The sequence below is a fragment of the Bos mutus genome, chromosome 3 (assembly GCF_027580195.1).
Source record: "Bos mutus isolate GX-2022 chromosome 3, NWIPB_WYAK_1.1, whole genome shotgun sequence".
Lineage (NCBI taxonomy): Eukaryota > Metazoa > Chordata > Mammalia > Artiodactyla > Bovidae > Bos > Bos mutus.
This window is the reverse complement of record NC_091619.1, coordinates 83,857,265-83,883,395: the sequence shown is the minus strand read 5'-3', so window position 1 is coordinate 83,883,395 and position 26,131 is coordinate 83,857,265. Positions and strand designations below refer to the sequence as shown.

Genomic DNA, 26,131 nt, shown 5'->3' with positions numbered 1-26,131 from the left:
CTTACAGATACCCTGGAAATTTCACATTCCATATCATCCCCAGTCCTCAGGAAAGGTAGAAAGGATGAATAGAATAATCAAAGAAACTCTTACCAAATTAACCCTCGAGGTACATCTGGATTGGACTAAAACTTTTGTCGATTGTTCTCCTCAGAGTACGGGCTTTGCCCAAAAAGCCCCTGGGGCTGAGCCCCTTTGAGGTGATGTATGGAAGGCCCATGCTCCTTCCTGGACTCCCTGCTGAAGCTCCTCCCATACCAAGCTTCCTACACTCCCCTCTGCTGGCAGAACTCCACAATGCCCTCTGGAAATTCATCAACCACTACCTGCCTGCCCCTGACCCCCAAGCCCCCTTGCCCCCTTTACAAATTAGAGACATGGTCTATCTGTCGGATAATCCCCAGGTGACCTAAATCCAAAGTGGCAGGGACCATTCAAAATCATCCTGCTTACCCCAACTGTAGCTAAACTCGAGAAGGTCACTTCCTGGGTACACCTCTCTTGCCTAAAATGGGTCACTTCTCATCCTGCGCTGCCCTCCTTATTTGACCCCTATCAGGCCTCCCTCACAGAACCTACCTCCTTAAAAGTCACCCGCGACAGCCTCTGTCGACCGTCCAAGAAGACACTGAATGACCTGGACTCTCTTCAACCTACAGCTGTTCCTGACCCAACAGCTCCAACCCTGATATAATAGAAACATGCCTTGGTAAAAGCCTATAGTTAACTCTTATCACATTATCGAAACAGACAACCCACTTTGCCTGAGATGTCAGCCTTAGACAGATTAGTACAACTTCAAGCCAAAAAAAAAAAAAGAGGGCAAAGAGATCTTTTAAATCTTAAAGGAGAAGACTGTGAGATCTCTGTCTGCCTGGATATACATGTATGTCTCAGTGTATGTCTTTGTCTCTGGATAATATTGCTGAGGTTAATTTATAAATGAGCTAAACAACAGTTCATGGTTTCTGAAAGAAAGTAAGATGCATGTTTTCACTAAAAAAGGTATAAGAAATAGAATTACATTTTATTAAGAGAAAAAGGAAGTATGGCTTATAGATTGCCTGTTCTATGAATGGACAAATAAAGTGATGAATACAGAAAGTGTAAAAAAGGTCTGTGACAAGTAGAAGGAAATGGCAACCCACTCCAGTGTTCTTGCCTGGAGAATCCCAGGGACGGGGGAACCTGGTGGGCTGCCGTCTGTGGGGTCGCACAGAGTCGGACACTACTGAAGCGACTTAGCAGCAGCAGCAGCAAGTAGAAGAGAGTTTTGTGCATGATACAAGTTTCTTAAGACATTAAACTGCCTTTGCCAAAAAAACAACAAAGCCCCTTATATTTCTATCCCATTACCCACTGGAGTCACCTCCTGGGTAAACCTCTCTCACCTAAAACGGGTCACTTCTGATCCTGTGCTGCCCTCCTTAACTGACCCCTCTCAGGTCTCTCTCACTGGACCTACCTCCTTAAAAATCACCCGGTGACAACCTCTGTCAACCATCCAAGAAGACACTGAATGACCTGGACACTCTTCAACCTACAGCTGTTCCTGACCCAACTACTACAAGACCTCTGGACCAGTGCCCTGACAGGAACCTCCTTCGAAGACCTGACCATGCTAGTATCTCAACTGTGACTTCAGGGAACCTTTTACAACCTGACTCCAGAAGAAACTGATTTCTTTACTCTCATTCTCTACATCATTCTACATCCTAATGAACACTGTTCCCTCCTCAGATTCAAGCAACCACCAACTTGGGACCTTCTGCCCCTCGCCCTGACTGGCCTCTTCCCGTCTCTCTAACTATAACTGCACTCTTAATCTTAGTCCTTGCTATAGGCCTAATAACTATCTCCCTTCAGGACTGGTCACTTACCCTTCGTCTTTCTGTTGGTATCGCCTACAGGGTATTATTTCCTCTGCACTGCCTAACTAACAGAATCATGGCTCCTCTGTTCCTTATCCTTGCTGCACTCCCCAGCCTTCTGGCTAGTCCCTGCCCCTGCTTAGACATTTATTCCTATGTTCATTCTTTATGTTATAATAGGGCTCCAAGACCATGCACCATGAACCTCGGGGGGAGACAGTCCAATACCCTATCCACTGTTAAAGTACAAAAGAGAGGAAGTTTCGTGAGTACCTGCCATAAGCCAAATGGAAAAAAACATATGTTTCTAGGGGTGGGATACTAGATCAAAATAAAAAAAGAAAAAAAAAGTTATAAAGAACTTAACTTCCCAGTTACAGGTGACCCCTGAGCCTTATAAACGCCTAGACCTCCTTTCCCAATTACGGCCTCTCCTAAAACCTCCCTCTGATAACCAACACCTTACCTGCCTTCTCAGCTCTTCTTTCCAATTCTTCCAGTACACACAACAAACATCCCAGTGTTGGATATACGTGTCACTGTCTCCCTCACCGCACATAGCAATTCCCTTATCCTCAACCTGGCTGTCACAGAACAACTATATCTCCCCTTCCCCCCAAAAAACCACATAACTCATTGGGCCAGTCTCTGACAATGTCCTACTCTCAGCCTCTTCAAACCTAACCTGTATCAACTACTCTCGTCCTAACTACACTGGTCTTACAATCTCCGCTCCCTCCTTCTGTTCCACTTGAGTTCTTTGGAACAGCACAAATAATTGCACCAACCCAGGAATCTTCATTCTCTGTGGGACCTATGCATATTCATGTCTCCCCCTTGATCCCCTTGGACCTTGCATCATGGTCTTCCTGACCCCAGGTCCAACATTCCTCAAAGAAGTAGAACAAATAGTCTACCCCCAAGGAGAACTTTCCCACAAAAAGACGAGCTGTCATAGCCCCTCCTGATTGGGACTGACATAGCAGCAGCCCTAGGCACTGGCATTGGGGGCATCTCGACCTCAGGCCATTTTTACTACAAACTGTACCAAGAACTTAATGAGGATATGGAGCAAGCAGTAGAGTCCTTCATTTCAGTCCAAAGACAAATTAACTCATTGGCTTCTGTGGCCCTACAAAATAGGCGAGCCCTGGACCTACTCACCACAGAAAAGGGAGGGACCTGCCTTTTTCTAGGGTAAGACTGCTGCTATTTTGTTAATGAAATAGGCATACTCCAGGGCAAAGTCAAAGAACTTAGAGACAGAATTGAACACCGCAAAAAAGAGTTAAAAAACCTTTACACTCCCCAAAACCCATTCCAACAGGCCCTCCTTTGGTTACTCCCTTTCTTGGGACCATTGGTACTTATCATTTATTCCTTTTATTTAGACCCTGTCTCTTCAATCTCTTTCAAAGGTTTCTCCAAGAACGGATTCGGGCCATCTCTCGAGACCAAGTCAAGACTGTTCTTATGCTTGAAACCCTGATGGCGAGAATAAAAAATCAACACTATGGGACTTAGACTTCCTTCCCCCCAAACTACAAACCCCTGACTCTCATTTATCAGCACGAAGAAGCCCTAACATTAACGGCACCCACATCTCTTTCTCTTTTTATATATATTCCTTAAAGCCTGGAATGAAGGAAAGTTGCATGGCTAAAGGTAACCTGGAATTAAAACTCCCCTCCAGGACCTCCCCACCTTTCTAGGCAAAACAAAGAACTCTCTCACCAGAAGGAAAAATAGACATTAGGTTGATTACGCCCAGCTCCAAGCCGGCCCAGCCTCTGGCCAATCTCCAGAACTCCTTGTCCCAGCTGTTTAAGAGATAACTACTCCCAGCAACCTTGGAGAAGAACAGGCCCCCTTAAGGGGGCTTTCTACATACATGCCTATATATACTTACTCTTTTCTTAGATAAGTGAAGCAGCTCGCTAATCTGACTGCTGCCCCTTCTCGCCTCATTAAAGGTGATCTGTTCCTGTAGAGTGCCAGTCTCATTCTTTTTCTGACTCACCTACTCTAACTCCATACTTTACACCTGTCCCTCACCATCTCCCAGAGTTTGCCCAAGTTCATGTCCATTGAATTGGTGATGCCATCCAACCATCTCATCCTCTGCCGCCCTCTTCTCCTCCTGTCCTGACTCTTTCCCAGCATCAGGGTCTTTTCCAATGAATCAGTCGTTGGCATCAGGTGGCCAGAGTATTGGAGCTTCAGTTTCAGCATCAGTCCTTCCAAAGCGTGCTCAAGATTGATTAAATCTCCTAGATGAAATGGCAAATCACTCACAAAGTAACTGATTTCCTAAGGCTCCACTGAAGATGACAAAGCTGAGGTTTGGATCCAGTTCCGTCTGAGTCCAGCTCCTGTGACCTGTCCTAGAGGCTCTGGATGCAGCTCCCTCATTTCTGAGCAGGGCCCCTGCCTTGAGGGGACATGCCCATTCTTCCAGCTTTCCTCCCCTTCCCTGCAATATCACACCCTAGGAATAGCACAGAGGCGGTGGCTGAGTGGGGAGAGGGTCATGCTCATTCTGAACTTCAGGCTCAGCTTCTCATTCTCTGGAGGCCTGAAAGTAAATTTTTGCAGAAGTGAAGTAAAGAAAATAAACAACTCAGTCCTGGCCAACTGTTCTCCAAGGCACATCCGCTTTCCTAAAAGACAAAAATATAAGATGAGTTACCTCCTCAGATGGTATCTGTGTCCCGAAAGGATGGAAATCTTCCACCACATCTTGTAAAACCTGAGCAAAGTGAGGGCCTGCCTGGTCCTGGGCCTTTATGCACTGTTTATTTGATCACAACCACCTGGTGTAACCTAAGTCCAGCGAGTTCATTCCACAATCACACACTCCATTGCCTTCAAGGATCAGACTGGTGAGGCACAGGACGAAGGTACAGGGTGTGGATGAAACAAGCGAGGGGTTGGGTTGACCTACAAATGTCGTCAAAAGTCTTTCAAAAATCCATTAGCAAATGATAAGGACAAAAGCAGACAAAAAGCAAAATTTTGCATTTTTTTTTTCAATTTTCAGAAGAAGACTGATGAAAAGTATAAGCAAATGAATGTCAAAGTTTCTCAAGCAGGAGGCACTTTTCCCTATGGCAGGTTTCCTGCCTTAATAACTGGGAATCTCACTGCCATAGGACCCCATTCCCACTGCCCATAGGATAGAAGTAAGACTCCATCTCATCCCACCTGTGTTCACCTGCTCCAGGCTTCCCTCACCCCTTCCCCTTCATGATGTTTTCCTCCCTGACTTGGGCTACAACACCCCACACAGGGCTCTACCACCATCTCTCTTGTGGGTGTTTTCATAACTTACTTTCTCCCTAAGTAATGCATGTTTACTGGAAAAATGAAGAAAATGTGTGAAAAATATAAAAGATGTCTGTAATCCTATAATCCAGACAAAACCCTTGTTAACATTTTGACATATTGCCTATCTGTCTTTGAAAAGATTCTGCTGTACACCCTCACTGGCATGACTCTCTGTAGTTAATTCTGGGTGCTGCTTTTTCGTGTTTCCCCAAGTAATGAAATATTCTTGGAAAGCAGCAATGTAGCATGCTTCCATTTTGTCCTTTGCCTGAAACCACTTGTTGAGGAAATAAAATCAGAGAGTAGCTGCAAAAGTGTTTAATAAATCAAAATATGCTTCAGAATTATGCCATTTTTATATAATTCTGTTTCTGTGCTTCCCACCAGCACACATCTAATCATTTCTGTTCCTCTCATTCTGATTTCTTTATCCATCACTAATGGAACAATGAAAAAATTGGTTCAAACGATACCAAATCAGTTGTATTGTAAATACCCAAGATTTTTCTAGAAGAATTCAGATATTGTGACAAAATTGGACCCACAGAGTCAGCAACCAGTGTTACAGTACTGGTCTTATCAGTACCCAGCTCTGGGCTATGAGTAAATCCTTTATTCTCACTGACATAAACAATTCTCACTTGTCAAACTTGTGAAGTAATCTTTCTCCTACCCACAGTATGTGGCTGGGAAAGGATACCAGTAAGACAGGAGACATGATTTATAAACCATGAAAAGTAGGGCTACTTTACTTCAAGTCTTCATCCTGGACTACGGGAAACATAGCCTTCTCCTTGGTGCTTCCACTAGCTGGCCATCACTAACCAGGTCAATTGCCTCACTAGGAATGAGAGAACTGGCCTAGGGCTTTTGAAAAAAGATCTTTCTAATCTTATCTCCTATGATCCAATTATTTCTTTTTGAAAATGAGGATTCAGCCTCTTGCTTTTCAAGTTGTTTGCTGTTTTGTTGGATCAAAGGGGAAAACCTTACATGAAGAAAATACAAGTTTGCAATAATAGTTGACTGTGCATACCTCCTAATTCCACACCTGATCGTCTTTCCAAGAGAAGGGAAGGAGCTTTCCGCATCCCATTCCTTCAAGGAAGTTTTCTTTACAAAGTGCTGGATCAAGAATGAGGCAAAGCAACAGTGCCCCGAAGATGGGAGTGGGGTGCGAAAAACCTGACAGCTGTGTTGACTTTGTGACTCAGTGCATTTTTCAGGTTTCTATATTCTGCTGTGTTCAGCTAGCTCTCATTCTGTAATAGCTGAGAGTATCCCCAAAATGCTTGCCTTTTCTAGATTTGACTCTTAGGCAGAAAGACAGCTTGTGAGAACTCTTGATTGCAACAGTGGCTCCAAGTTCTACCCTCTCCCTGTACCCCCATCATTTGCAATGTGATTCATAGCTCTTTCCCCCAAATTGTGCTGTTTTCCCTTTCCTTTGAACTGGGGCTATAATCTGCATGGGCAGCAGAATGCAGTCACAGTGATGGTCACTAGTTCCCAGCTAGGCCTTTTGGAGGCACTGTGTGCTTCTGTTCTCCCACCTGTGGTCATATCTTCCACAAGTACACCAGCTGGGCTAACCTGCTGGAGGGAAAAAACCTAGAAAAGAGCCCTGTTGTCCCAGCCAGGGTCATCTTAGATCAGCCTTCAGCCAGTTGACCTTCCAAACAGGCAAGGAAGCCCAGCTAAGATCAGTCGAGCTCCCAGGCTCAATTGTAGACTTGGGAGCAATAATACATATTATTTTAAGTAACTGAGTTCTTGACTTTATTATGTAGTAATATAATGATCAATATATATAAATAGGAACTCAGTGAATCTTAAAATGGAAGTTACTTTAGGAAAATAAGTAACGTTCTAATTGTGTTAGCAAGAGCACTAGATCAGAACTTAAATATAACCACCAAGGACCTACTGTATAGCACAGGGAACTATACTAAATATTTTGTAATAATCAGTAAGGGGAAAAAAAGTAGGAAAAAAGATATAAATGTATGTATAACGGAACCACTTTTCTGTACACTTGAAACTAATACAATAATGTAAATCAACTATACATCAATAAAAATTTAAAAAGAAACCAGAAACTTGAGTCTTTGGCCCTTTTCTGCCAATTCCTTGGGCAGATGACCTTGGATGAGAAACAACTTTCTCTGAATCCTCATTTCCTTATATTGCAAGTTAGATACTGATCCCTTTAACTGCTAATAATTGGGTTTTTGTAAGTAGCAAATCGGAGAAGGCAATGGCACCCCACTCCAGTACTCTTGCCTGGAAAATCCATGGACAGAGGAGCCTGGTAGGCTGCAGTCTATGGGGTCGCTAAGAGTCGGACACGACTGAGAGACTTCACTTTCACTTTTCTCTTTCATGCGTTGGAGAAGGAAATGGCAACCCACTCCAGTGTTCTTGCCTAGAGAATCCCAGGGACTGTGGAGCCTGGTGGGCTGCCGTCTATGGGGTCACACAGAGTCGGACATGACTGAAGTGACTTAGCATTAGCAAAGCAGTAAATAAAACAATTTGCTTGCCAATGAAATCTATAATTAGAAGAGTATGATACAACTTTGAATAAAAACAGCAATAACAACAAAACCAGTGAGGCGAGAATAATTTCATACTTAAATAAAGCACCTGAAGCTTTGTACTATAATAGGAAATTGGAAGCTCTTGTAGACAGGAAGACTGAAAGGTTTTCCTACATCTCATGTCTGCTTTCATGTTGAAAAGTGACTTGTCAAAATGAGCAACGGTAGCATAGAATGAGAGTGAGAAAGACACAGAAGATCTAATTAGAATCAGTCTAGATACACGCAGGACAGAGTCCTACAGCAGGAAACCTGGGCTCTGCATCACGTCTATGTGGGTTCAAATTCCAATCCCTCCCTTACTGTGCCTTTGTGTCATGATCAGCAAAATTATACTGTTGCAGATAATCAATCTATATTTAATTTAAATTAATGATTAGAAAACTACTATGAATTTCAGAGTGTTAACTCACTAGCATTTAGTTACTTTTTAAAGAACACACTGCTAGGAAGAGCACAGGCTTCAGTATTTGATAAACATGTTCAACACTGAGTTCTAGCTCTGCTTCTATGAGCTTTATTACTGTAGATACCACAGTTGGCCCTTCTAAGCTTCAGTTTCCTTCCTTAACCCCAATGTGGTGACAGGAATTTGAACCATGTAAGGTTACACTACAAGACGTGGTCCATGGGAGTTGCATTGTTTTTCCCCCGCTACCTAATCATTGTCATATCCTCCAGGCTGAATGCTTGACACAAAATAAGTGCTTAGGAAACATTTATAGAATTAAGGATTTGGGAATTTATTTGAAACGATGTCAGCAACATACTTAACTCGTTATCTGGTATATATGGAGACTTTTGCTACTCATTTCACGTTGTTATGAGTTAAAACACCCTTTTTTAACAGGCAGGCTGGGAAACATGAGAGAAAGCGTTTTGTCTGCATTCTCTTTTGTACATTTCAAGTTGTGCACCATGTAAATGTATTAACTAGATTTTTAAAGGGTTATTAGAATTTAGAAAGGCAAAGGGACCTCATCAGAAAACGGATAGAGTAGAACCTCATCTGCTTAAGTCCATGGCACCCAGAGTCACTTGTGATGCCCATAATGATAAGGAAGCGGCCCCTTTACCGGAACCTCCTCCAACCTCTTTCTTAGAAAATAGCTTTAGTTTTGTGAGTGGGCAGCCCTAAAAGGATCATGGAACTTAAAGCTCTATGAAGATGGTGAGGTTCTAACCTTCTTTGTGGGTAACAGGCAGAGGCTAAGCTTCTGTCTCTGGTGTTCTGGGGACAGAACAACTTGATGGTGAAATCTCCACCAGAGTCAAGCCAGGGCTTAGGAAGTAAGGGCATGAGTCCTCATGATGCTCCACCCAGGGACTCCTAAGATGTAATCGCAGCAAGAGTGAGTCCCGCTGGGCAGGGCGATCTAGAGACATTCCAACTAAAGCAAAGCCTCACAAGGAGAAGAGTAGGGAAGGGTAAAGAGAGAGAGACTCTGGGTTCCCGCACTCCTAATTTTTTCTACTCACCTATTGAAAAAGGCAGAAAGGATTCCCTTTTTTTAAACTGCCCATTCTCCAGAAAATGCTCTGGATTGAATGTGTCAGGGGTGGCCCACTCTGCAGGGTCCCTGTGCAGTGCAGTCAGGTTGGTCGTGACCATGGTGCCCTGGAGAAGGCAGAAAAGACTCATGACACACACAACACGCGTGTGGGATAGGGAAGCAGCCCCCCGGTCTCCTACATCAATGCTGACGGCACCCCAAACTCCCTCAAACTCCCCAACCCAGTTACTTCAGAGCCCAGCCCCTGCGACTCAGCTCTTTGTCATGGGTCAGCTTAAAATTGTGGACTGGAATTGTCTTTTGGGAATTTGATTGGGGAAGTATGACTACTCTTAGTGCAGAATGCATCTCTGCAGGGACCTTTCAGTGTTGATCTTGGGAGGGAACACGTATGAATCAATGAACATGTATGCAACAGGTATGAACCATGTGACAGTGGGCAGGCAGTTCTGGACCAAAATCAACCCAGCTGCTCAGTGAAGTGGTAACTATGGCCGTTTGTATAACAAAAATGTCTCATTTGTCTAAGTTTCTCCCTCCATTATCTAGCACATTCCACAGAAGGTTTAATGATAGAATCAGGTCACCCAGTGGAAGGAACCACTATCCTTTTTGATACACAGCAAGAAACCCAGGAGTCCTCCTTAGTGCCTCCCTTTCCCCCTTTTTGCCTTCATCCAGTCCTTCAGGCAGGCTGGTCAATTTTACTTGAAATTTCTCTTGATTCTGTCACCTGCATTATGCCCACTGCCACGTCCAAGGTACCACCTTGGTTGTCCACACACTCCTACAGTAGCTCTGACTACAACTCTATATCCTCTCTTCCCCTTCAATGTTCTCAACACAATGAAAGCAGAGTTAGCTCTGGACATGATTTAATCATGTTAGTCCTGTCCACCCACCATACCTGGCACTTGACAGACAGCCTTCAAGAGCTCCCATCACTCTCAGATTAAGGACACATCACTTGCCCTGTTGGAGCCACTGTCCTTCTACCTGCACTCCCACTACATCCAGCCTCTTTCAATTTCTCAATCTGTCGTTTGTCCCCACTCCCTTCCATGCCGTTTTGCATGGCAGCCTCTGGGTATCTTCATGCCAATGAGTACTTGCTGGAGTTACCAGTGTTTGTCCCTGCTGTGAGCCACAGCTGCCCCCCACCTTTCCAGGACACCCTCCAATACTAGCAGGTAGGTCTGGTCCAGCCTCTTACGAGGTCACTGCTTTTTTCCCCTGGGTCCTGGGGTGCACACCACCTTGTGTGTGCCCTCCAAGAGTGGCGCTTCTGTTACCCCCAGTCCTGTGGAATTCCAGCAATCAAACGCTGCTGGTCTTCAAAGCTAGGTTCTGTGGGGGCACTTCCTCCTGTTGTTAGACCCCCAGGCTGGGGCACTTGACATGGGGCTCAGGGCTTCCACTTCTGTGGCAGAATTTCTGTGACGTAATTGGCTTCCTGTTTGCGCACCGCCCACCCAGTGAGTATGGGACTTGACTTTATCCTAATCGTGCCATCTTGCTGTGGCTTCTTCATCTTTGGATGTAGGGTATCTTTTCTGGTAGGTTTCCTTTTTTTTTTGGTCAGTGGTTGTTCAGAAGATATCTGTGGTTTTTGTGTTTGCATAAGAAGGTTAAGTTCAAGTCCTTCTACTACACCATTGTGAGCTAATCAACCAGGACCTAGCTTTCTGTGACCTAAGTTTAACCCAATTTGAGGAGCATTCTCATCGTGTATCCTTCAGCAAGTACCTGCCTATCCTCAGCACCCAATGCCCTATCTTCTTTTCCTCTGCATTTAGTCTAGTATCACTTGCTCCTAGAGGGTTGCTTGCAGAGGCCTGGAAGCCAACGCTTCAGAACTCCTCCGCTTGGGGCTGAGAGAAGGGTGGAGAAGCACTGCGCATGCCACCCCTCAGGGTGATTATTCGAGCTGCTATTAAAACTCAGTTTTACTTGGCTTTCTGGGCCTGCAGAATGTTACATCAGAAAAGAAAACTTGTTATAACCAGTCTATTGACTTAGAATGGTTATCGGGAACTAAATTAATTGGTATGAATATACAAAGATAACCTGTGAAGTCATTTAGACTTCAGATTTCACCCACAAAATGGTCAATCAGCAAGAGAATAGTAAACGCAATCATTGCAGGAATAGCTGCTTTTCCCAGCTCTGCAGGATGGGGACAAAGGGGAACGCAATGGGGAAGTTCCTACTGTTCTGCCTTGATATCAGCCCCAGGTTCCACACACAGAGGAACTCAGACAAACTGCAATGGATCCACAGAGATGGACCAAGGGGTGAGAAAGGAAAGAACTGTGAATGCGCAGTGTGCAGAGAGGGCACTCGGGGGCACAGGAGAGCTGTCTGCTGAGGTCCTAAGAGTGGTGGGCAGAATGAGAGCAGAATTGCCTTTGTGAGGACAGGGCCCCACAGAGAATAATTGCAGGGAGACTTTTTTAAAGGCAAAGTAAAGTAACCCCTGAGGAGAGAACTTGGTGTAGAACAGAAAAAGATGAGCCTGGGCATCAGAAAATCTCTGTTTCTGGAACCCAACTGTGGTCATTTTATAGTTGAGAAGTCTTTAAAAGACTAGTAACTCTCTCAGCCTGAAGTTCCAATTTGTAAAATGAGGATAACAAAATTATTCTGAGGACCGATGCAGATGTTCTGAGAGAGCCTGAGCAGCCAGTGGCACATGGTGTGTGTGTGCTTGTCGCTCAGCCGTGTCCGACTCTGTGCAACCCCATGGACTGCAGCCCGCCAGGCTACTCTCTCCATGGGAGTCTCCAGGCAAGAATACTGGAGCGGGCTGTCATTCCCTTCTCCAGGGGATCTTCCCGACCCGGGGATCAAATGTGGGTCTCCTGCATTGCAGGCAGATTCTTTACAGTCTGAGCCACCAGGGAAGACCAATGCCACATAATTACTGCTTAAAAAGCACACGTTCCTTTCTCTCCTTTTCTGATATTTAGTACTACACAGACTTGGATTGTTTCCCCTTGTGATGCAGTCCCATCAAGAGGGTGTACATCAGAGCTGGAAAAATACATTTGGGGACATTATGTTAGAACCATCACTTTAAAGTGATTTTGGTTCACTTTGGTTCAAATCACTTTAAAGTGATTTAAGATGGTCTCAAATATTTATTCATATTTCAATATTCTAAACCACCAGGATTGTGAAGCAGAATTTTCCAACATACATGTGGCAGGTCCATATCCTGTGAGAAGCTCTCCCAAGGCAAAGAAAAGGACCTCACGGCAAAGTCTGACTGAGAATTGCTGCCTGCTGTCTCCCCACAGGAATTAACAATGCACATCACATATTAAAACACTGAGATATCTCAAATCTAAAACAGCAAATCTTTGCCTAAACATGTTTGACCTAGGAATCCCCTTACTTTCCCACAACACCTATTAACGTTTTTTTGAACTAACGTTCTAAAAACCCCACAAGAAAAAAAAAAATTCTACTATTACATCAGCAATAATATTAATATCTCTCTCTCCCTATTTAAGTGCTTCCCTAAGACATGAAAACACGTCACATTTCCTATTGAGACTCCAACCATTTACAAATATGAACTTGGAGACCTGAGGCTATGAGAGAGGCCCTAACTACCTTGGGCAGGTGGTATCCAGCCAGGGTGGTGTCCACTGCCACCTCCCGGGGCACGTTCAGAGGGAGGATGTTTCCCATTCTCAGCACCTCATGGATGACAGCGTTGGTGTACGGCATGGACTCTCGCGCGGCCATGCTTGGTTTCTGAGATTGGCCAAGCACCCTATCAATCTCAGCTTGGACTTTTTCTGGAAAATAAGAGGAGGTTGTATTATTCTAGTATTCCATAATTTTTCTTAAGCCTGATTAAGCTAAGGAATGGAATAACCAGGATCAAAATGGCTATTTTAGGTTCTCCAGACTAGCTCTTCAGGGAGGTTATATGAGTAGGAAGTAGACCCTGGTGTGAGACAAATCTGGTGGCAAATTCTTGCTGGACAACATTCCTGCTGTGAGTTTCGGAAGCTCTTTGAGCCTCGGGTTCCTCTTCTTAATAGTGAGGATAAATCAAATAGCACTCTTTAGGAATACTGAGATTGACATGAACTAATTTAGGGAAGTATTCTGACCTGACCCAGGCCTACCCTCTGATGTGCTCACCTTGGATTTCAGGATACAAGGCCATGTAGAGCAGTCCCCACCGCAAGGTGGTTGAAGTTGTCTCTGTTCCAGCAAAGAAGAGGTCCAGGGTATTATAGATAAGGTTTTCTTCATGGAAACATGAAGTAGCATTGCCCTTATGCTAGAAAGCACAGTGATTATTGGTTTATTGAGACTGTTCTTAGTGGCCACAACATAGGGGGCTTCATCCTAGACAGAACATGGGAGGAGAGACCACTCCCTCTCCAGGAGAAATGGCTTTCCCTTTGGTCATCTCAGGAGGCAGAGACTTATTACTCCAATATAATTAGCATCCTCCTGCCCCAAGTGCTAGAATCTTCTGTTAGCTCTGGTGGATGAAAATTGAGACAATAAATTTATTTTACTTCTATAACTTGGGAGAATCTATTATTACATTTGAAAAACAGTCTTGAGTTCCAATATTAGCCACATCATTCACTATCTGTACAACTTGGCCAGGTTACTAAACCTCAAACTTATCAGCCTGTCTATTTTTCACTTTCCTGATACGTAAAATAGAAATAATAACACTCACCCCTGAAAGTTATACTGTAGATTATGTGAGTAGAAAGGGCACATAACAAATTTTCAACAACTGTTTGTATTGATACCAGAAAGAATAAAATGCATTTCTCTAAAGTACAACAATTCTCGCATCACCCCAGTTAAACTTCTCTAATTCTAACAGTCATTCCTCATGGCACCCCAGCGTCTTTACCACCGTCCTCCAGGAGCTTCAGTGTGTCCATGTGGCTCTGTGTGTGATCCCACATCTGCACACCTCATAGCAAGTGAAGTCTCTTTCTCTCAGGAAGAATCAGTGCCTCTATCTATGTCGTAAGAGTAAGGTGAACTAAGAGAGGAGATGGGGGAAAAATGCACCATTCTTTTAACTCCAGGAGAAGGAATGAACAATCTAATGAGACAAAAATGATAACACTGATGCAGTGATGAGTATTAACCAGGGGGTTCACTATGTTAAATGATATACATCCAAACTGGCCTTTCTCTTGCTTCTCCTATATAATATTGGAAAGTGGATGATATGAGGATGTGGGAGGAGGCACATGTCCCTCCACTTGAGGCTTAACTCTGGCCTCTGCCTCAGCTTCATTTGTGTTCTGTACTAGGGAGCTAAAGAAAGGGGCGAGAGACTGGGCATTGGCCCAAGTAATAGTGAAACAATGGTTCTTCATCCTTTTGTGCACAGGCACTTCAGACTCAGGTAGAAGACAGAGACTGAACAATGAAAAGGCAGTTGTTTGGGCTTTTCAAAGACCTCAAGTCAATTACTCTTACACTAATATTTTTATTTCTAATTGTATCATCAATTCTAAGCTAATGATATTTCTAATCTCTATATCCTTCCCCTGTGGTGGGCTGAAAAATGAGCCATAAAAATTGTCCACTTTTGTGGGAAGATTATCCTGGATCATCCCAGTGTTTCAATTATAATCACAAGAGTCTCTATAAGAGGAGGCAAGAAGAACGTAAAGAGACCACATGAGGATGGTGGCAGAGAAGAAGATATATCAATGGTTTGGAAGGTGGAGGAAGGGGCCCTGAGTCATGGAGTACAAGCAGCCTCGAGACGCTGGAGAAGTCAGTCAATAATTCTGCCCTAGAGCCACTGAAGGAGCCAGCCCTGCCAACACCTTGCCTTGATAAATGTGGGTCTATTTAAGCCCCTAAGTTTGATTTGTCACAGCAGCATAAGAAACCAGAATCCTTTCACTTGTTCTTTAAGAACACTACTCAGGAAAACACTTAGGTTCTCTCACCTTTTCTATTTCCTGCAGATAAGCATCAATGAAGTCTCTTGCTTCTGCAGGATTCCAGTCTCTCTTGTGGTTTTCAATCACACCAGCAATAAACATTTTCAGTTTCTCCCATTTACTAAAGAGTGCATGCTGGGGACCCGGAAGGAAACTCATTATCCTTGGAAAGATATTGTAGAGCTGACGGAGAAAACAGAACAGTCATGAAGACAAGGGGGTGCCAGTTTTCCACTCTTGAAGACTAAGAAACTATTGTATCGTTATCTATATTTTCTTTGCTTACACTTAACCCTTTGAGTTACCCTTGATTCATCTTCTCTGTCTCAATCCTCTTTTCTCTTGGCAAAGTATTTTAGCACTTCTTCCAAAATACAACCAATTTCAGACCACTTCTCACTACTCAATGTATTTGTCATTCTAGTACAAAGCACCAACATTTCTCACCTGGATGCTGTAAAGCCTCCACCATTTCCCTTGATTCTCTCCTTAACCCCCTTCCCAGTTGATTTTCCACTGAGGTGCCAGAGGGACCCTTTAACAGTTTAATAAATCATTTCATCATAAGCATCAACGAAGTCTCTTGCTTCAGCAGGATTCCAGTCTCTCTTGTGGTTTTCAATCACACCAGCAATAAACATTTTCAGTTTCTCCCATTTACTAAAGAGTGTATGCTGGGGACCCGGAAGGAAATTCATTATCCTTGGAAAGACATTGGAGAGCATAATCATTTCACTGCTTATCCCTCAATACTTTACTGACTTTCCATGACATTTCGACAAATCTTCTCCTGATCTGGACTCCACATGAGCTGGCCTCTCACCCTCCTGTTCTCTCTTCTGCTATCACTTGCTGTCATCTTACTCTCTCTTAGTCTTTCTAGTCCAGCCCCTTTGGTCTCTGTGACAACCTGAAGGATGATAATGTTTAGTCTTTTGCGTTGGCTATTCATACAATCCGATTGGTCTTCGTCTGAAATCTGTACAACACTAGCCTTGTACTTCATTCATGTCCACATAAGTGTCACTTACTTGGACCTGTCTTTCCTGGTATCCTCTAATCAGCAGCACCCCTGGGGCCCTTCTCCTATTCCCTTACATTGTTTTACTATTTGTTCATGGCAATTGTCTCTAGTGTGTGTGTGTGTATGTGTATCTTTGAGTGTGCATAAAACAAGAATATTCATTGCCGCTTTATTCATAATATCCCTCAAATTAGAAATCCCTCTAATTAGAAATGTGTTTATCAATCAATCCCCCGAGCCTTTATTCAAGAGAATAACAATCAGTGTCACATTCATGAAGTGGAAAACTATGCAGAGTAAAATAAGAGGAACTAACAAATGAATCAAAACAATGTGCTGAGGGAGAGTCAGGCACAGAAACACACATCTGAGGATCATGGAGGTGTGGAGCTAGGGAGGAACGTGGAGAGGAGAGACTCAAAAGTGATGGTGATATTGTTTTTTAAGGAAAAAAACGTAAGTGCATACGTGTCTGTCATAAATTCTGTACTTTAAATGACCGTAAGAAATGTTTTTTATTGATAGTAAATATTTAATGTGTGTGTGTTAGTAGCTCAGTTGTGTCTGACTCTTTGCAACCCCTTGGACTGTAGGTCCTCAGGCTCCTCTGTGCATGAATTCTCCAGGCAAGAATACTGGAGTGGGTTGCCATTCCCTTCTCCAGGGGATTTTCCCAACCCAGGGATGGAACCTAGGTCTTGCACATTGCCGGTAGATTTTTTACCATCTGAGCCACCAGGGACACAAACACTAAAGTCAACAGATTTATTTTAAACAAGTTTGTGGTGAAGTCAATTTCAAAGGTTGCATTTTAGCCTAAAACAAAAGGAAGACCATCTCATCTGTATCTGACATTAGCCCACTGTCTTTATCCAAGAGAGGAAGTGAGAAGGGGCTCACCTGGCAGCACGTTGATGTCCTCAGATGCATCACCTCATCGAACAGCCTCAGTAGCTCCTGGAACTGATCATCCTGGTAGTCAAACCGCTCCCCAAAGGTGATGGAGCAAATAATATTGGAAACGGCATTGTTGATTGTGAAGTGAGGGTCGAAAGGCTGTCCTGGAGGCAGGAGAAGAGATAGAGCCTTCAGATTGGTTTCTATTTTCCAGAGAACCTACTCTCTGTGACATACGGCACACTGACTACAGAACCACATCTTAGACTGTGTCCACAGCCCCTGCACAGGGTCTGACACACAGCAAGTACTTAGTCAATGTCTGGGAAGTCGAAGTGATGACCAGGATTTAAAACCAATAGTAAGTTTTAATACCCCTCTTCTTCTTCTTCTTAATTCTTGACCCCCACGAGGGCAGGTCATGGTTAGCTGTCCACTGTCATTCCCTCAGTGTCCCACAGTGCTGGGCACAGGACAGGCACATGGGCTCTAACTCAGCATCTGACTAGTGAATGAGTAAACCACAGTCGCTGCACCTGTCCTGGGACCTGATTACCGTTCTCCTCTCCTATTTCCTGGATGAGGTAGGCAGCCTCTTCCTGAATGCGTTCCTCTAAGCTCTTCTTTCCTAAACCAAAGTTCCTCAGAGTTGTCAGGGCAAATCTTCTTTGTTCTTTCCACACATGGCCATTGGACATGATCAATCCTGGGAAAAGAAAGCTAACATTAAAAAAAGCCAACAAGACCCATTAAGGATAATGTACCAGATGGAGGAAAGGAGGGCTTTAAGGTGCTTGAAAACTATTCAGAGAAATAATTCCAAAGCAATAATCCCTTGAATTTACTGATTGCTTGTCATGATGGACATGCTAGCATTTTTAATGCATTGTGTAATTTAGTGTTCACAGAAACTCTCTGGGGGAGGTACAATCGTTAGGCCAAACCAACAGCCTAACTTTGATGATGAGAAAAATGAGACATGGGAGATAAAAGGAAATTCTGCTAGGTCACAGAGTGAGTAAGCAGCTGAACAGGCATTCAAATTCGAGTCTGCTTGACTCCAAAGCCTGTCATTTGATTACTTGTCTCATAAGACTATTTAATTACTAGGACTGAAGCGACTTAGCAGCAGCAGCAGCAGTTATGCTACATAGCAAGTATGAACTTACGGATTAGAAGGAGTCAATACCCATAAACAGAAAAGATCTTAAATATCTTAAAAAGATAAGAATCACCCTAGATAACAAACTGTGGACACTGTGCAGAAAGAACACCACAGGCAAAGGAAAACAATCTGTATGGTGTGTGCAGTTGAATTTCAGTGATTTTATAAGACAGGAGAGGCCACCATCCTCCCATTTCTTCATTCCAGAGCACTCTTCAACTCCTTCTAACGTCTCCTTTCACTTCCATCACCTTAGTGAAATGGCCCTCCCTGCTGTTCAATTCAGGATCCTTTTCAACCCCATCCTAATGAGTCAGCAGCATGAGATCCTTTCTTTCTGAAACATTCTGTGCCAGTGTAGCCCAGGATACCACACTCTCCATAATTTTCTGGTAATTCTATGACTTCAGAGAAATTATCATACCTTAGGTTAACTATCTTCTATACTAGATCTGAAGCTTCCTCTCTTTTACCCTATCCTCCATTTCTAGGAAATCTCAATTTCTAAAACTTCAAATCACATCTACTGACAGTAAACACCTATTTTCTGCCTCTCAGCTCCAGACACATGTACAATTCTCTGCTTGACTCTCTCGGCTTCACACTCAGCATATTCATCACTGAATTCATGATTCACTCTATACAACTCCCTACCCAGGCCAGCCAACACTTTGTCCTCCTCCACATCTCTCTTCTTTCCTTTACCTACCCACTTGGGTGTGTACCTCAGCACCTCATTCTCCCTCTGTCTAGGTCATCGTGTCCTATTGGAGTTGCCTCCTGAGTAGCTTAAATCCATGTATCTTCAGTCACTCTCCTGCTCTAACCTACTGGACTGACATTTCTTGCCATCCCCCTCTTCTAGGCCACCACCTCTTCTAATCTAAAAGGCTACAACAGTCTCTTGCTTCCTTTATTCCATTCTTGACATTGCAGCTTAGAGAAGTCTTTAAAATGTCCCATATAAATATGATGGTTCCTTTCTCTACTTAAACCATTCAGAACCTCCATTGTTATTAGGATAAAAAGCAACATTCTTAAAAAGAACTTGCATGAACTATTTCTGGCCAAACTCAGCAGCTTCATCTTCATTTCATTATCTCCATTTAATCTCTGTGCTTCCCGCACTGGCCACCTTTCAATTCCTCAGTTCACTGTCTGTCTTCCCATCTTAGAAACTTTTACATTTTATTTCCTCTGCTGCACTGCTTCATCACTTTATTAAATGTCATTTACTTACATAAGTTTTTCCTGAGTCTCAGGACTAGATTAGATACCTGTAATAAGTGAACCCTGCTCTTATCTTCATAACACTGAGGCCTTAAATTATGAATGTAATTGACACTGTTTCTCTTAATAGTATGTAAGTTACAGAACAATCAAGGATTTTGTATGTTATCCTCACTGTTCTATCACTGGTGCCTAGCACTAGGTACACCTGGCTTTCATGGAGTGAATGGATATAGAGTTAATAGATTAAATGTTTCAAAGAGAAACTGGGAAACATCTGAAAAAACATGGCTTCTCCCAAATCCTTGACATTAGGGCTGACCCTGCCAGGTTCCCTGAGGGGGTACCTTCAAAAAAAGCTGAGTGGGGACTCAGCTTCCTAGAGGGGCAGGAATATGATGAGCCTGGTCCTTGGGATTATTGGAGACCCTTTCATGGACCATAGGAATAGCAAACATACATTGTTCAAGAAACTTACCTTTATTGTTAAAGATACGTTTTTCAATAGGGATCAAGGGGCGGTTGGCAAAGTTTTGGTCTTGGTGGACAAGGGCTTCTTTGATTAAGGGCAATCCAGTTATAAGAACGGAACGAAATATACCAAAATCGACGCTAAAAACATTTCCATATTTCTTCACGAACTGAAAAATAGAAGAGCCACAGTTGAGTATGCATATGTCTCTGAATCCTGGAATGGAGGGTGTGTGGAGCTGGCAGGAGGCTTGTATTGAGGGGAGTCTCTGTGTTTGTCTGTCTGTGTACCTTGAGCTGTTGGAAATATGTCTACCTGTTTCCATTTTTTTTTTGCTCTTATCTAGACTACACCATAGGACATAGACATTCATTATACACCCTCATTTATATGTTCAATATACTTGAATTGGGTGAGCACATGTGTCCTGAGAATAAGGCATAAAGATAAAATAAACAAGGTCTCTAACCTCAAGCATCTTAGAGTCTAATGAAAAGAGAGAATTCAGCCCATGTGACTTACCAGAGAAGGCAGAGATATGTTTAGTGAATTCTGGGGTAGGGAACAGGGACTTCCTAGTAAATCAAATCTACTAAACTAGGAGAGAATGTCCCCTTACTCAGCAGGCTGTAGGTGACAGAAGTTTCATTAGAGGAATTATGGAGAGGAGTACACTAGCTGTGGAGACATGTGGAAATCTTAACTCCGTGGTTGACTAGCTGTGAGCACTTAGGAAAGCTACTTCATTTTTTTATGAGCCTCACCTTCCCATATATAAAAGGTAGAAAACTGTTCTTCCCTCAAAGTTTATGTAAGGGGGAATTCCCTGGTGGGTCAGTGGTCAGGACATCAGGACTCAGGCCTTCACTGCTGAGTATCCAGGTTCAATGCCTGGACAGGGAACAAAAGTCCCACAAGCAGCACTGTGTGTTCCCTTCCCTCCAAAGAAGCTTCTGTGAGGAAGAATGAGAACAGCAATGTGAAAGTCACTTTGTTCCTGGGTCCCTGGCAGACGGCCACTGGAGCCTCTGCGGAATGAATGGACTCTGTGTGCAAAGGGATGTGGAAGCCCTTGTTCAAAGGGACAGATAGGACTTTCTTCTGTCTCAGTTTCCAAATGAATAAAATGAGGGCTATTACAAATTCCCATCTTTAAGATTCTGGTGATAGCAACCATAACACAACAAGAAAATTATTTTTATTGATATATTTGGGAGTGTATTTTAGCAAAAAGATTCTAATAAGGTATTGACAAAGAAATGGAGGGGCAGTGGCTAGAGAGTGGATAAATGAAGTCCATGAGGTAATCAGGTCAGACAAGTGATGCCACATTTATAATCAACAATTGGTTTTTCCTTGAGTTGGTTACCATACATTTTTGAAGAAAAGGGGAGAAGGGTAGATATAGAAGTAAGCATTAGCTATGTGCTAGTTTACCCTGGGGTAAACTGATATTCACAAACTTGTTTGGTTCCTATAACAACCCTATAATGTATTCCTAGTTTTCAGAAAATGATGCACAGAGATTTAGTGCCTAGTCGGTGGGCATAAAGTAGAGCTCTAACTCGCTCTGTATGTCTCATCCTTAAATGAAAGCATGGAGAAAGCATATTCTCTCTCTTTTCTGCTGCGTGATGGAACTCCCTAAGGATTAACTGGCCACATTACTTTCCAATTAACTTCCAACGGGATGTGAGTAGTGGTGATGTGTGCATCTTCCGGGTCATGTCCTTAAAGGAAAGCTGCTGCTCACCACCTCCCACTTTCCCCTTTTCATGGTACAGAAATCGCACATGTTGAGGGTTGTGGGACCAGAGCAGCAAGATAGAAGCACTGAGTATTTGGATAACCTTGTGGAGCAAAGCAGCCTTGCTATCCTGGTCTTCCTGCCTACATCTCACCTTATTTGTTTAGAGAAATAAATTTCAATATTCTCACACCACTGTACTTTGGGATCTTTTTGTTACAAGCAGCCTAATTTATATCCTCATAATACATTTATCCTCCTTATCTATCACTTCCCATCCTTAGTCCAGTTAGATTTTTTTCGTTATTCACATTTATGTTTCTATAATAAGCCATATAGTTATGGTGGAGAATGTTTCAGAAATGGGGGAAATAAGGAAGGTTCCGCTTATGTCAAACAAATCAACCAGCTTCTTCACTGCCTTCTCACTTTGTTTTAGCTCATGTTACCTCCCATTTAAAAACTTACTGTCCACTTTACTCCATATAGCCACTTGCCTCACAGTTCTTTCAAGTTCAAGCAAAATCACTAACAGAAAGAAAACAGGAAAAGCTTCCAATACTTGGAAATTAAACAACACAGTTCTCAAAGAAAGGTACAGGTTTAGCATCTTAGCTTTAAAACTCTATATACTAATCCTGTCACTTAGTGCTACCAACTGGGTGTTTCTCACAGAAAGTGATGAAGCCATCTCCATTTGAACTTGAGTTTGTAATACAAGCTTGTGTTGAAGTGCTCCAGGCATTCTTAGGTAACTTGAACTATTCTGAGCACCAACATTAAGCTACATTAACATTGAACATTCCTTTTATTTAATCATCACAACCACTTACCACTGAGCTGTCTGTCAGGAAGGTACCTGTGCTGAGAGGCAGGGAAGCAGCTGATGATTCTTGAGATAGTGTTGAGTGGTGAAAGGAATTTTATGGAATTCAGGGTGGCCACAGTTAGGGAGCCCTGAGGGGAGATGACTATAAAGTGGAAAGAGGCTACAAGAAGGGATCCATGTGGCTCCCTAAGGAATATGAACTCTGGGAAGCAGCAGGAAGCACTAAGAAAATCTAGACAGACGAATGGCATTTTAAAATGAGTACGTTATTGAGAGTGGATTGTAGAAGGAGGAACCTGAAGATGAGGGGCTCTAACCTTGTGGGGATGGGAACAATGTGGTTGACAAGTGGTGAAGATTTAGGTGGCTCAGACCGTAAAGAATCTGCTTTCAATGCAGAAGCCCTGGGTTTGATTCCTAGGTTGGGAAAATCCCACGGAGGAGGGACTGGCAACCCACTCCAGTATACCTGCCTGGAGAATTCCACGGACGGATGCGTCTGGAGGGCTACAGTCAATGGGGTCGCAAAGACTCAGACATGACTGAGTGTCTAATACTTTCACTTCTTTTCTTCATAATCATTTTACACCAGGGAAACAGAACCTCCCAGGGAAAGTATAGCTTCCACTCTCTCTTTCCCCACCAAGGATAATAATGTTAAAAGGACAAAGTGGGAGATTTCCCTGGGGGCGCAGTGGATGAGAATCTGCCTGCCAATGCAGGGGACATGGGTTCTATCTCTGGTCTGGGAAAATTCCATATTCCACAAGCAACTAAGCATGAGCACCTCAACTACTGGGCTCACGATTTAGAGCCAGCGAAATGCAACCACCGAAGGCCCTGTGCCTAAAGTCTGTTCTCCACAACAAGAGAAGGCACCACAATGAGAAGCCCAGATACTCCAACCAACAGCAGTCCCCACTTGGAGCAACTAGAGAAGGCCCTAGCAAAAGCAAGGAAGACCTAGTGCAGCCAAAAATAAACAATGTGAAAAAAAAAGACAAAGTGATCATACTATAAAAAGAATGTCCCAGTAATACGTAACAGAGAAGAGAGAAAGTCGTTCAGTCGTGTCTGACTCTTTGCGGCCCCATGGACTATTCAGTCCCTGGAATTCTCCAGACCAGAATACTGGAGTGGGTAGCCTTTCCCTTCTCCAGGGGTTCTTCCCAACCCAGGGATTGAACCCAGGTCTCCTGCATTGTAGGCGGATTCTTTACCAATTGAGCTATCAGGGAAGCTCAATGTGTAACAAGACGCAACTAAATGACTTAAAACCGTATTGTGTCTGTCACCCTCAAGGCTCCAATAAAAGAAATGGAAGAGATAAAGGACCACCTGGTCAGTCAAAAACATTTACTAAGCATGCAGAGTGGGTTCTGAACCATACTGTATCCTGACAGAAGAGAAAATATGCGGATGACTAAGCTCCTGGCAGCATGTGAAGGCTTCAGATGAGTGCTTGTTGTTACTGAATCCCTAAATGGTGTCGGACACTTAGCAGCCCCATGGACTATAGCCCGCCAGGCTCCTCTGTCCTTGGGGGTGTCTCAGGCAAGAATATTGCAGTGGGTTGCCATTCCTCCTCCAATCGGCTTGGCAGGCTGATTCTTACCACTGAGGCACCTGAGAAGCTACAGTTCAATAGTTAAACTTTTTCCCACAGCTAGATGGACCGAGAGGCACTTTTTGTTTTGTACAATAAACCTGCACCACCGCCCCCAAAGTATATTTTTTCTAGCACACTCAACAGTGAAAAGTTAACCATATTTCACACGTAGAAAGCACTGTGAATCATGCCACTTGCTACGGTCAAGAGAGAGGCTCAAAGTGGGTGTACCAGGGTGCCTGCGTTAGCCTCAGAAAAGTGAAATTGTTAATTGCTCCATAGTGTCCAACTCCTTGCGACCCCATGGACTATAGCCCACCAGGCTCCCTGTTCATGGGCTTCTCCAGACAAGAATACTGGAGTGGGTTGCTATTTCTTTCTCCAGGGGATATTCCACACCCAGGGATCAAACCTGGGGTTCCTGCACTGCAGGCAGATTATTTACCGCCTGAGCCACCAGGGAAGCCTCCAGAGCGTGCACCCTCCCAGGCCTCCCGCCCTCGGTACCCGGAATGGCCCCTGTCCCGCAGGTCAGGGTCAGGACGCGCGTGGGCACCTTCGCCCGCTCCTACCCGCTGAAGCGACAGGTGCGCCTTGTCGAAATCCAGTTGGAAGAAGTTGCCTACGAAGGGCAGGGGCGGGGGCCCTGGCGGGTAGTTCTTTGGTCGACGCCTTTTGAGAAAATCATCTAAGAAAAGAAAGACAACGGCCCCCAGCAGGACAGTGCCAGGACGGAGCGCGGCCCAGAGGGCAGCCGCCAGGGAGCCCAACGCCTCCAACATGGCTGCGCTGCCTGCTCCCCCTTCCGCGGTCCGAGTCTGCGGAGGTCCCTGTGGGGGCTCTGCCTCCCAGCTGCCAGCACCGCCCTCCTTCCCCAGCGAGTCGGCTTCCCAGGCCCCGCCTCCCCGTCCCTCTGTGCACCCGGTCTTTTCCTTTCTCTTTGGTGCTTTCCTGCCCCACCTCCTCCTGCTCTTCTTCTTCCCTCCGTCCGCAACTCCGCTTCGCCCCGCCCCTGGCGTGGCCTAGCTTCCAGTGACGAGGTGGGCCAGACCAGTCCTGGCTTTCCCCCAGGCCCCACCTCTTGTGCACCTCGCCTGCCCCCGCCAAATCTCCACCGCATCACTCCTTGCCTCTGAAATCCGGCCTTCCTCCTGCCCACCAGCTGGCTCCATGGGATTCTGGAAAGAACACACACTTGGGTCTTGGTAAAGGCCAGGCTTGGAGTATTTTGTTGTTGTTGTTGCTGTTTAGAGAGCTCGTCATTCCCTGAGACCAAGGGTGCCCTAAGGTTTTTGGTTTCATTGCATCTCAGAGGGCTCCACAGATCCTTGAGCTTTGTGTTTTTCAGTCAACTTCTCACCAAAGTATTGGAGCCCAGCATCTTGAACTTTGGGGAAAACAACAGCACCTGACATTTATTGTGAGCTACTCTGGAACATCACTTCATGGGAAATAGATGGGGAAACAGTGGAAACAGTGTCAGACTTTATTTTTCTGGGCTCCAAAGTCACTGCAGATGGTGACTGCAGCCATGAAATTAAAAGATGCTTACTCCTTGGAAGAAAAGTTATGACCAACCTAGACAGCATATTTAAAAGCAGAGACATTACTTTGCCAACAAAGGTCCGTCTAGTCAAGGCTATGATTTTTCCAGTGGTCATGTATGGATATGAGAGTTGGACTGTGAAGAAAGCTGAGCACCGAAGAATTGATGCCTTTGAACTGTGGTGTTGGAGAAGACTCTTGAGAGTCCCTTGGACTGCAAGGAGATCCAAGCAGTCCATTCTAAAGGAGATCAACCCTGGGTGTTCTTTGGAAGGAATGATGCTAAAGCTGAAACTCCAGTACTTTGGCCACCTCATGCGAAGAGTTGACTCCTCGGAAAAGACTGA

The 26,131-nt window shown here is 44.1% G+C and overlaps 1 protein-coding gene across 1 annotated transcript; it reads right to left on the bottom strand.

Moving 5' to 3' along the window:
* Nucleotides 1-772: 772 nt before the first annotated feature.
* LOC102283844 (cytochrome P450 2J2) lies at nucleotides 773-25,203 on the bottom strand. The gene is made up of 9 exons (XM_005891227.2): nucleotides 24,812-25,203; nucleotides 20,061-20,223; nucleotides 17,744-17,893; nucleotides 17,191-17,351; nucleotides 15,273-15,449; nucleotides 13,471-13,612; nucleotides 12,931-13,118; nucleotides 9,278-9,416; nucleotides 773-4,531 (listed from the first exon to the last, which is right to left on the bottom strand). Exons 1-9 carry the CDS (start codon nucleotides 25,019-25,021, stop codon nucleotides 4,353-4,355), a joined length of 1,509 nt encoding a protein of 502 aa, XP_005891289.2. The 5' UTR covers nucleotides 25,022-25,203; the 3' UTR covers nucleotides 773-4,352.
* Nucleotides 25,204-26,131: the final 928 nt, after the last annotated feature.

What these genes read in the sequence shown, in the direction of transcription:
- LOC102283844 (XM_005891227.2), bottom strand. Translation starts at nt 25,021, where the DNA reads ATGTTGGAGGCGTTGGGCTCCCTGGCGGCTGCCCTCTGGGCCGCGCTC. An exon ending in GGACATCAACGTGCTGCCAG is followed by an intron (nt 15,450 to 17,190) that starts GTGAGCCCCTTC and finishes TTTCTCCGTCAG; the next exon opens with CTCTACAATATCTTTCCAAG. An exon ending in ATCTGCAGGAAATAGAAAAG is followed by an intron (nt 13,613 to 15,272) that starts GTGAGAGAACCT and finishes TGTGCTTTCTAG; the next exon opens with CATAAGGGCAATGCTACTTC.